Genomic DNA, 12,482 nt, shown 5'->3' on the forward strand with positions numbered 1-12,482 from the left:
ATTAATACAATGGCCTCTTGACTGATCGTCATAGTGTGAAACTTTCCAAATGGACAGTTGCAATAGGTAGGAAACCTCATAAAGGTATCTCATTTTTGTCAAAACCTAGAGACTAAGAGATACAGTAGTCAAATGGTTTTCAATGTGCAAGTATAACTGGTAAATCAGAAGTTTATTATACACGTTTGTCAAGTATGGAGGCTGGATGTTATAAAACCTACTGAAACTTAACTGAATGTGTACACTCATTATAAATGGGGAAGACCGTGGGAGCGTGCGTCTGGGACAGCTGAGAAATGCCCTGTTAAGGGTTAGTGTTTGTTGTGTCAGGAAGAATGTAAAAGTCTGAGGGTTATGTTAGTAATAGTGAGTGCTGCAGGAGAATAATTCGTATTATTAAATGTAGATGCTCCAGGATGGGAAAATGATGAAGGTAAGGTTCTAGAAGAGCAGCTCTATTCTTGGCTGAGTTTGCTACATCAAAATTTAAGTAATGGAGAAAAAGGTGCATAGTTGCTAGGCATGGAGTTCCGGGAGCAACTGAGAAAAGTAATTTTGCCAAAGTGCATTTGTAAAAGTTGATTGCTGGAAATACATGGTCTCCAAAGAAAGGTATTTTCAAGTATTATTGGAAATGAACAAATGGTGGGGAAAATTTATATTGTGTTAGTGCGGAGTAGGTGAAACAGTAAATTAATGCATGTAATAGCAAGTATAAGCATTGCTGGAGATATATGTAATCATTTGGTTGAAGTGAAAGTAGCAGTTTTAATGAGAGCATGGAACAAAAATGTGGATATAAATGCAGTTAAGACAGGTGATTTTCATAAGAAGGCAGTGAGAATAGTGTATAAGAAGAGGCAGGATCAATAAGGGCAGGAGTTGAAGACGGTGAAGTGGGAGTATGCAGAATTCAAACATGGAATCAGATTCATTAGGAATTTGTGGGAATAGGAGGATGAGAAGGAATAAAATCAGTAAGTGGTGGGATGGAGAGATGAGAGGGTGAGCCAAAGGGAAAAATGAAGTGCCTGAGATACAGTTATAGTGCAGAAAAGCTTATGTACTGATCTGCAAGATTATGATAAGGTAGTTAAGAGTAAAAGAGAGGAAATAGAAGGCAAATACTAGAATTCAGTCCAACTGAACAATACACTGGAGGAAAATAGATACAGAAATATTAATAAAAATGTGGAGTCCACCCGAGGTGGTCAGTCAAAGTTGTTGAACAATATAGAAAACCAAACCATGGTCCAAATTTCCTGACCGGCGTAGAAGCACTTAAAAATCATAATTCCTTTTGGGTGTAAGTTCTTCTCAAGGCATTGTGAATTATATATAAATATATATATATATATATATATATATATATATATATATGTACACATATATATACATGCTGTATATTACGTGTACTGCATATATATTATATATACATATGAGTGTAAATTTTCTCTTAAACGCATGACCTTTTTTTTGTACTCACAAACAGCAAACCACAAATATCACTAATTATAAAATCACTTTGTCAGAATAACTCACTCCTAAGGGGGATTATAATTAAAAAATGCATCTGGTCTGGCCAGGATTCAAACTTGTGCATTTTGGATTAGATACCTTCTTGGAAAATCGACCAATCCATTCGGCAGCTGCGGGTGCATTTAAGTGCATTTATCAGTTGTAATTCTCTTTGTGGTAAGTTATTCCAAAGAAAAGGGCATTGGACATTAGGTGATATCCATGACTTATGTATATTTTATATTATATATCATAGAGTTTATTCCTTTTTTTCTAGGTCCCACTCCGCCAAAGGCGCTGTGAGCCCTGCAAGCTCAACTCGTCATTTACATAATAGTGAAGACGGACTGTGAGATTTTTTTATAGGGCGTACTCCAATTTAATTGTGCAATCCACACTGTCGTAGTATTCAGGAAAAGAGGCGTCTTTACTGATTTTTCTTGAACGACTTAATATTTTAAGTCCTGGTATCAAATGAAAGCATACTGTAATAGTATTGGAGCCACTTGTGATGACTCCATGCGGGCTTTATCAGAGCACCAAATTTAAATATTTTGGACACCCAGTCTTGACAGCTTGGTGAGTTATTGCACATATTTTAAACATTATCTAGCTTTGATACAGTGGTGTAGCTGTCATTCCATCAGTGGGGGAGACTAGGTGGGGCCAAAGAAAATTACACAAAACTTATGTACCAATTCTGTAATTAGTGAAATATACTATTCTCGAACTCCTGTCCCTAGAAATTAACTCTAAGCAGCAGTAGCAAATTTCATTGCACTTTTCAAAACTGTAACTATATTTTCAGTCCCTTCATATGTAAGTTAATAACATTAAGTTGGATCAAAATATCATGAACAAACGTCATTTGTTTTAAAAACCTATAACTACAATTCGTCTTTTGGCCACTAATGGGTTAAGTTTAGCTACGAAGGGAATTTGAATGGAGGGGGAGGGCGGCTGTGGGGGCCTGTCATTTGACGAGGGGGACCTGGGACCCCACCCCCCATAGCTACTCCGCTGCTTTGATAGGTACTTAATGCAACTCAAACGATACAGGCGTAATCTTGTCACTCTATGCAACACCATTTATCAATCTTCCCGTCCTATTTATTATAGTTTGCAGCTTACTAAGTGGCATCATAGATAGGTTATGATGGATAGAGTTGCAATAGTCCACTCTGTTTACGACACAATTAATCAAGTTTTTTTTATTCTTTTAAAACACTCATCAAGATATTTTCTAACTAAGGCAGTACTTCTAAGATGACGGCCAATAGCTTACATTTTATATTTGAACACTGCGAGACAAATTACAGTCTAATAATACACCAACAACTTTGTCAGAGGTCGGAACTACATTACTACACACACACACACACACACACACACATACACACACACACACACACACACACACACACACACACACACATATATATATATATATATATATATATATATATATATATATATATATATATATATATATATAAATCATATATATATATATATATATATATATATATATATTTAAATGAAAATCACCAAGGTTTTTAAATTGTTTTTCCTTCCTGCCAAGATGATTCATTTTGTATTTTCAATTTAGTTTCCACTGCTTAAATTTCATCCATTCCGTAACACTGGTAAAAACATCAATTATTTTCTCATCTGTATCTTTAATATTCTTTATGTAAAAATATCTGCAAATACCTAGCTTAACTTTTACCCCAATTTCCATGTAGCATGTCTGACAATCCAGGTACAGTAGGCATAAGGCAGGCAGCACGGCTTCATTATTGTAGAAGAAGATGCTCAAGGATCTTCAAGACAGACGCTGACAGCTTAACAACTCATTTGAATTTCAGAAGTGGATAACCTTGCACGGTGGCTGTTGCGGGAAGTGTTTTTGTGATTAAAGCTTTCTTTCATAAGATGTTATCAAGTTCACCGTAAGTACACTGTGTGGCCGATTTGTTTCTTTATATAGTTTGAATACCTGTTCTTTCCAGTTCTTGGCGTTAAGCCTGAAATCCAGATTCCATTCTGCCCCAAATGATTTAGGCCTGGGTCGTGAACATAGGCCTACGAACTTAAGCTACAACTAGCTAAGGTAGGCTAGGGTATTGAAGTTCCGGAACGTGTTGCCAACTTTGCTTCGCTCACTGTAGACCTTCTGTACAGCAGGTCTTATTAATATTATTTGAAGAAGCATTGATGAATACTACGTTGCTGGAAATCATTAGCCCCAGTACGGTAATTCTACATAATAGGTTTCCATTTTAAGTGAAACTGAGTTAACTAACCTTTGGGGTTGCCAACGGAAGCTGAAGCAACCCTGAGGGCCGCAGGGGTTTCGTGCCGTCAGTGCACCTCACGTTGTGCACCGTAGGCATGACAAGGTTCTTTGCAGCGCCCCTTCGGCCCCCTAGCCCCAGCCCCAGCCCCTTTCATTCTATTTACTGTACCAACGTACATATTTTCCTTGGCATCTTACATTCCATCCTCCCCAACAATGTGCAGCTTCAAGGTTTTCCTCCTTGTAAACCTTTTTATTCTTAAGGTGAAACAGTATTTTAGTTGCACCGCCTGATTCCCGCCAGTCGTCGACCGGAACAGGTTGCTCCCTTTTAGTGGGGGACATCCAGGGAGGGTAAAGCCCCCCTGTCCAGGTCAGGGCACGTCACCCTAAGTTAGGTTAGGTAGGTAAGATTTGGATAGGTCAAGACCTGGCATTACAGGAAAGGTTATGTCTCTGTATGTGTAAGGAAGCTGCCCCAGTTAATGTATGGATCAGAAACATGGGATCTAAGAAGAAGAGAGGAAGTAAAGCTCGAGAGAACAGAGATGGATTATGGGAATATCGCTGCTTGAGAGACTGGAAAATGATGAAATAAGAAGAGCAGGCTTAGTAAAGATAACAGGTGATAAGAGAGTCACGATTGAGATGGAATGGGCATGTATTAAGGATGGATGACGAGAGGGAGTGAAGAAGGCTTGAGAAGAACCTGTTAGAGGAAGAAGATCGAGAGGGAGACAGAAGATTAGATGGCCAGATAAAGTGAAGGAAGATATGGAGAGAAGAGGTTTGGTGGAGGTTGATGCCTTTGATAGAAGGCAGTGGAGAAGGTGCATCAGGCAACCGACCTCTTAACGTAGGGATAACAGTGGGAAAGAAGAAAGAAGAAGAACCTGTCCCGGTCGAAGACTGGCGGGAATCAGGCGGCACAACTATAGTAAAGTTTTACTAGTTTCAATTAGCGTTTTAGCTCTTAAATGACCTCATAGGTCCCAGTGCTTGGCTGTTATTTAGGAGCCTGTATCATATGGTATGATGTTAATTTACTGTGCTATTTTGAGGGTTTCCATGATCCTAGTCATCAGAAAAATGCAATCTAGGCTTGAATAAAACAACAGTATTGAAGTGTAATCTGTAATCCCACAAGGCTAGCAATTGTTGATGTGAAGACCACTTAAGCTACCCAACTGATTGCATAAGCTTATGCAAAATCCAGTTGCAATATAGCTTGTCGGGTAATGTTGTGGTCAAGGTATTTCTAGTTGGTTCTCTACCACGCTGATATCATGTAAGGTGTTTTTACTGTCAGTGCACCACAAACAGCGCACTATAGGCATTATGAACACCCATGAAAGGTGTTCTCAGCTTCCCCTCACCCCTGGGTGCACCCACTTTTTAGTTCACTTTACCTTGATTCTTTTTTCCTTTCATGTATCTTATCCAACCTTTCTAACAATTACTTCCTAGTACGATGAAAGTGTGGATGAAATGTGCATATAAGACCAATTTCATTGTGTTGTCCCCTGCATTTAAGCAGGTCAAAGATACATTTCATCATGGATACATCCTAACCTAACTTATTCTAGGATACTGTGCCCTGACTGAGGGGGAGGGGCCCAACATGATACCTTGTGCAGCAGAAAGATGTGTGTGCAACTTTTTTACAGTATTTCTGTACCTTCAGTGCAATTGCTGGGTTTTCTCCTCGTTTCACTTTTAGAGCCTTTTAATTCAAAAGTGCCCCATTGCTTGTTTTTACACCTTAATTTTTTTTTTTTTTTTTTTATGCACTCTTAGTTTTCTAATGAGATTTCTCCCTGTCTTGTCTTGTGCACTCTCTAGTTAAATTCCCATCCCCCCTCTATACATTACTTCATTGCTGTCTGGTCCTGTCTAGTGGTCTGTTGTACTATTAAATCTAATGATAATGTGTCCTAGACCTCATAGGCCTACAATTTTGAATAATTACCTTTTTCCTTATAGGACTATCAACACGTGCCCATGCTATCATAGGCATTAGATGTCTTAATTTAGTTTGTTGCAGTACTATAGTAATCTCCTGATTATTGGATAAGGGCAAAGTTCAGATAAGTGCAATTAAATAAGTATACAGGTGTAAAACAGCAAATCCAGCAACTTCTTACCCTTTCTTCCCCTACCATGTCTATACCACTTAACCATAAATACTCAATATGCTTATAAACAACAATCATCACACTTTAAACTGAAAACTTTATGCAAAAGGCAATTTTCTACCCTTTTTCCCCATAATTGTAAGAAAAATACTGCATGAATACACTGAAAAAAAAAAATGCAACCCTTTTTCATTCTCTCGTAAATGGCACACAGTTCAGTAGATAGGTAGCCTACCTGTTTACCCACAGCCTGTCATGGTTTTATGGCCATTAATTTTTTTTTCATACAGCAACCTTTTTATAAGTTGTTACCATATTGTATTACTATACATGAGATACAAAATGTGTGTGTGGGAAATATCGACCTAGGCTAGTTGTTACACTCACACTATCCGTTTGAACGTTAGTTAGGCTATTACAGCTGTATTTAAGATAAGGGTAATAGCAATGAAACATATTTTACTTAGTGAATCCACATATACTCTATTATCATGATGTTATATCATTGTAATAAGTATCATCCACCATATGCATTTGTAGGCTAGGCTAATATTTATGTTCTTAGAGTCAGATGATTGAGCCTACTACAGAAATAAATAGGAGAATCATGCTTTAGTTGCCAAAAGAAAGGAAGTACATTATTATTTTTAGTACATAAATGTAAACTTGGATATACAAAGGTAAACTAACATATACTTTAAAATAAAATCCCACGGAACTGCAAAACAGTTGTTTCCTGATTCGTTTGGTTATGTCTTACTCATGTAGTTTGTCAGTTTTTTGGTAAGAGGTAGTTAATTACAATGAATGGTTAAGAATTGTTTCATAACCCATAAATTTGGTAATCTTGTTTGAAAGTCTACCAAAATACAGTACAGGCAGTCCTTGGTTATCGGTGGGGGTTCCGTTCTGGGGGCGTGATGATAACTGAAAATTGCCACTTAACTGAAAATAGGGATTCGGTGTTTTTTTTTTTTTTTTTTTTTGAGATTTTCGGGAATTATCGGCGCCTCTGTTAGGCATGTATCAACGCCAATACCCAATTATCGGCAGTGACAAGCGGAAATCGGCGATTTTCGGCGCAGAAAATTGCCGATTTTCGTCGCTAGGCAAGCGCCATAAAAGCCGGATCACCATCAACCAAGCCCTATGTTAACAGGGACTGCCTACAATCTACCGAAAATGAAATTCGCTCCACAGTCACAGCCTAGTACAATATGATCTACCAATATTGAAATTCACCCCATGAGCATAGCCTAGTACATGTTGATATACTGAAAATTATATATGTTTAGTAAGTACTGGAAAGACTTTTTATTTTTTAATCTCTTTTATTTAACAAGAAGGGATTTCTGAGGAAAAGGGGTTCGCCTAATGTTATGTGGGCTATTGAAAATGTAAGCACGTGAGATTAATATATGAAGAAATCAAGTTTTGGGGACAAAATTTTAAGGGTCACATGATATGAGAGATCGAATGATACGCAAGTATAGTATATGTGGCATATTTTTATATAAGTAACTTACCAAGTAAGTACATAGCTATTACGTTTCATTTATCGGCGGCTTAAATTTGAAAATTCGTGGTAGCGTTCCAATATTTTAGTGTAGGTAACTTGCCCCGCCCACTTTCAGGGAAGGATAGGTACAACACTACTAACGAGCCCAATTCGTTTCTGCTGGTTGACAGCTTAACATGAATGTTAACTTCAGCTTTCTTTTGACTTAGTATAATTTGCTGGATGATTTTCATCGTTATTTGGTGAAGTATTCCGTGTCTTGGTAGCAATTGCGCTAATTGCATTAGCTTATTTAGCTTGGACTCTTGTTTTTCAGGATATGTCTGACTCTAGTTCTGGTAGTAGTAGGTTTTGCAGCAAAGGCTGTAATAACAAACTAACTTCTATCAGTTATGATTCTCATACCATTTGCTGTAATGTAGAGGACAAACTTGCTCTTCAGTCTTGACTTGTGATGAATGCAAAGAATGGGATCAGGGGAAATGGAAGACTTTAACTAGTTACTTAAATAAACTTGAGAGTAACAGATGTAGGAGAGCGGCTAAGACCGAAGCTATGAATTCAATTAGTCAGGATTCTCCTGCTTTGCATGCCCTTCCAACTCCTATATCTGAATTTTCCCCAATCACCAGTCCTCCAACCTTACCTGTGACTCCATTATGCAACTTCCAACCTTCTGAACCCAATGCCATCGCCAGTCTGGAAGCCAGAATGGACCAGAAAATTGGTCTCATAGTGAACACTGTAGCTCAAATAGGGGCTTCAGTGAGGGGCCTTATGGATAAGATTAGTGCCAGTGACGTTGGTGCAAGTGTTGTGTCAGTGGAGGAGGTGGCTGCTTGTCCCACCAATGCTCCTAGACAAAGGTCCCTGTCAAACTCCCTAAACCTGAGAAGAGGCAAACCGTATGTCCCAGGGAGGTCGTTGGGGTTTGCCCATGGGTGGTTGCCCCCTCAGCCGAGCCTGTTGTTTGGGATTACCAGGACTTGGCAGACAGCCACTGGAAAGGCATCCATATTGGAGCTCATGCACTTTCATCGAGTGATGCGGATTCAGGATCCAACAAATCCAAGTGCAAAGAGAGTCAGAAGCGCAGCTGGCGCCTCAAAAGTACATCCAGGCCACTGAAAAGGCCGATATCCACGGCTGAGTCCAAATTTCTGATCTTGTGCAAGCGGAACAGAGATCAGGATCCGAGTCCCAAACCTTTGTGTAGTTTTTGGGATGATCCATCTAATGTGTCACCCATAGTGTCTGTGTCAGAGTGTCAGTTTCTGTCGCCCAAGCGGATCTCTAAGAAACACGAGATCGCACTTTTGGATCCGAGCATCAAAGGGGATCCAGTTTAGTGGGATCTGTTGGATCCAGGTACCTGGTGAGATTGGAAGGCTCCAAATATTCAATGGGATCTGAGGGATCCAGGCATCCATCGGGATCTGAGGGATCCAGGGATCCAGTCGTCCAGTGGGATCCGAGGGACCCATTAGTCCAGTGGGATCCGAGGGATCCATTCATCAAGTGGGATCTATGGGATCCAAGTGTTTAGTGGGATCCAAGGGATCAAAACACAAAGTGGGATCTAGAGGATCCCATGCACCCGTTGAACCAGTCCAACAAGTAGTTCGCGAGCAGTTGTCAGTGCACGATCACGCCCATTCCTAGTGGGCGACCGGGTATCCTGCACCGCATTCTACTGTTCGTTCTGTTCAGGATCTGGCTTTGTAACCAATTAAACAACCTTAGACAGTATTATGGACCTTTTACGTAAACCATCAGTGACTCTTGAGCCTGAGGGTTTGACTCTCTCGCCCATTTCATCTGCAGAAGAGGGACGTAGAACAGGATCAGCCTGCTTCAACCTACGCTTCCCTTTTGAAATATTATTGTTTTGCTTCCTGGACTTCTTTTCTCCAGCGATTCCCTTTTCTCCGGGTTGTTCTTGTATGATGAAACAGCCTACGGAAGCCTCTAGGCTGCCTAAGATGGTGCTGTCGAAGTCACCGAAGAAAGCTCTGTCAAGCATTGAGAGCTGGTTGACAGAAAAGGGGAAAACGGGGAAAGCAGTATTCTGCACTCCTCCTCCTCGCGTATCCAAGAGGCGTTGAGAGTTACTGCCTCCTCCCAAGGGAATTTCTCCAGTTTAATTGCCTTGTCACGGTGATCTGCCTTCTCCTCTTCCAAGATTTTGTTTACGACTTCTGAACTCAAGCATTTGACTAAGGACATCTTTAAGGTCTTCGAGATCTTGAGTTTTCTTGACTGGACTGTCGGTGCCTTAGCGAATAAAATAGAAGATTGCACCTCTCTCCAAGCAAACTTCACTACAGACTGACTGGGAGTGCTCTCATGCACGGATAAAGCTATCAGGGATGGATCCCAGGAACTGGCAGCCTTGTTCGTGGTGGAAGTACTTATGAAGCGAGAGCAGTGTTGTTCATTTACTTCCAAAGGGGTCACTCCCCACCAGATATCTGCACTCCTTTTTGCTCCTTTAAATCAACAGGAACTTTTTCCCAGCGTTACAGTAGAACATAACGCAGTGGAGCTGCAAAAGAAATCCACACAAGACTTGCTGGCCCAGTCCACCAAACATCCTAAGGAGTCTGGACATTCCTCATCATTTGCACCTAGAAGTTTCCCCTCTACAGCAAACATTTTGAGGGAGGTAGAAGTAGATTCCAGCCCCCTTCCCGTGCGTATTCTAGGTCCTTTCGGCCAATCAAGAAGTCAGCAAGCAAATCTTCCTCTCGCAAGTGAGGATACTATCCTCCGTGTACCAGTGGGGGCCAAGCTTCGACATTTTTGGAGCAAGTGGAAGGACAGAGATGTAGAACTTTGGGTTTTAAAGGGGATCAAAGTAGGATACTCCATCCCATTCAGGGAGAAACCTCCCTTAGTGTCTTCTCCTATCAACTTGGCGGCCTACTCTTTTGACTCAGAGAGGTATTTGGCCCTATCACAGGAAGTTTCGTCTCTCCTCGCCAAGAGAGCAATAGAAATAGTCGGAGATGTCAATACGCTGGGGTTCTACAACCGCCTATTCATCATCCCAAAATCATCAGGAGGTTGGAGACCTGGGCCTACTGTAAATCATTAACCCGCGCGGGTTAATGTGTCCCTGTAGTCCTGAGTTCCTGTCCTTCGCTGGTTCGAGCCCACGGGACGGCGTACTTATTATCAACTAAAAAATTCTGCTTCGGTAACATATATGAAAATATATTATTTCCAAGGTAGAGCGAATTGGATATTAAAGGACGTTTGTAGCTTACTGATTATATATATATATTATATATGTGTATATATATGTATATATATATGTATATATATATATATATATATATATATATATATATATATATATATATATAATTTATTTATTTTACATACAATATACATACATACATACAGTGGACCCCTTTCTATATTGCGGTTCAGCATTCGCAGCTTCAATCAAGGGACATAGGGTAGCCCTCTTGCTAGTGTTCATACTGAGAGGGATAGACATGCCCATATTCTGGGATATATCAGCACTTGTGAGTTTTTTTCAACAAGAGGAAGAGAAGAGATGCTACTATGCCCCGTCAGAGCTGTCAGGTACAGTAAACCCCCCGTATTTGCAGGGGATGCGTGTCTCCCCCCCCCCGTGAATAGCTAGAACCCGTGAATACTTAGAACCCTTCTAAAAACACTTAAACTGCCTATTTTGATAGTTCAAACACAAAAAAAAAGTAAAAATGCTTATACAGGTATTAACCTACCTATGATGGAGTTAGGTTTAAAGAAAAAACCATTGTTTGTTGGAAAAAACGTGTCTTGAATATAGCCTAGCCTACACTATAAAGGGATTTTGACAAAGGAAAAATCTATTTCTGAGGAAGGTCCGGTGTCACCTGGTGAAATTCCATTGTAGCACGAATTTCTAGGTATAAAATGCTAGATATACCAGAGAAAAAAGAGCTTTCAGGAAAGCTGGGGTTACTACCCCCAGATCGAGCGTCTTCTCCAGGGAAGACGTCGGTATAACGAAGGGTGAGTGAAAGATCACTACCACGGAGTCTTACTCGAAAGATTTCTCCCTATCAAAACCCCCAGAAGAGAGCGGTGAGCCGTTACAGCCCCTACACCCAAACACCCGCCAGCTCAGCGACACCAGCGCCACCTACCTCATTCCAGGCTAGCACTAACCCCAGACTTGGCATGTGCAAGTAGTGGGGGGGAGCAATAGTGAGTCAGGGAGGGTCACCGGGTGACACGGGACCTTCCTCAGAAATAGATTTTTCCTTTGTCAAAATCCCTTTTCTGAGTCCAGTCCCGTGTCAGCCGGTGAAATAGTGATAGAGAATCATGCCAAGGCTGCAAACTACGAGGGAACAAGGTAATCTGAAGAAAAAAACATAAATTACGAAAATGGTTTTAATTAGGGAATCTCTTACATGTAGCAAGAACACTAAACCTAAGGCACATCAAAAGCTTAATATTACAAAAAAGTGGGGAAGTCCCCAGCATGGCAGGGAAGAGGCCCCAAAAATACGTAATACTACTAAAGCATAACGACATATGAAATTTGCATAGGTAAATGGCATATACAATCTTAAAGCTACACACGTAAACTTAAAGCTAAACACGTAAGAGACAAAACCAAATGGGAAATAATATATACAGTACATATACACATATCTGGGGTACATGGAGCAAAATAAAAACTGCCCAGTACCCCACAAGAAAACACAATCATAACATGTCAGATTACAGTTTCCACTCAACAGAGACAAGATACATCAATATGAGGAGCAAGGCAGTGAGGCATGATCAACCAGGAGGATAAGCAGAGAAGCAAATGAGGCAGGCGGGCGGGGGGGGGGAGGATAAGGATATGATTAGTTAAGGTGGGGAGATGACACTTCCCACAGCTATTGTAGAAAATTTCAGGGCTTCGAGCGATTTTTAAATAGTGGCGTTTAAACACTAGAGGTGATTTCCAACCCGTGTATTTAGAGAGTTCTGAGAAGTC

At 40.4% G+C, this 12,482-nt stretch overlaps 1 protein-coding gene across 2 annotated transcripts in view; it reads left to right on the forward strand.

Annotated features, from left to right (window-relative positions):
* The first annotated feature begins 3,315 nt into the window (after positions 1–3,315).
* Positions 3,316–12,482, forward strand: part of LOC136832170 (uncharacterized) — a 34,095-nt gene continuing 24,928 nt past the window's right edge. The window contains exon 1 of one of the 2 annotated variants that reach the window (XM_067092920.1): positions 3,316–3,470. In XM_067092920.1, the coding sequence (XP_066949021.1) occupies positions 3,454–3,470 (17 nt within the window). In that variant the 5' untranslated portion in view covers positions 3,316–3,453. The remainder of the gene's footprint in view (positions 3,471–12,482) is intronic. The other variant, XM_067092921.1, reaches the window with a different exon arrangement.

The sequence above is a fragment of the Macrobrachium rosenbergii genome, chromosome 49, assembly GCF_040412425.1.
Source record: "Macrobrachium rosenbergii isolate ZJJX-2024 chromosome 49, ASM4041242v1, whole genome shotgun sequence".
NCBI lineage: Eukaryota > Metazoa > Arthropoda > Malacostraca > Decapoda > Palaemonidae > Macrobrachium > Macrobrachium rosenbergii.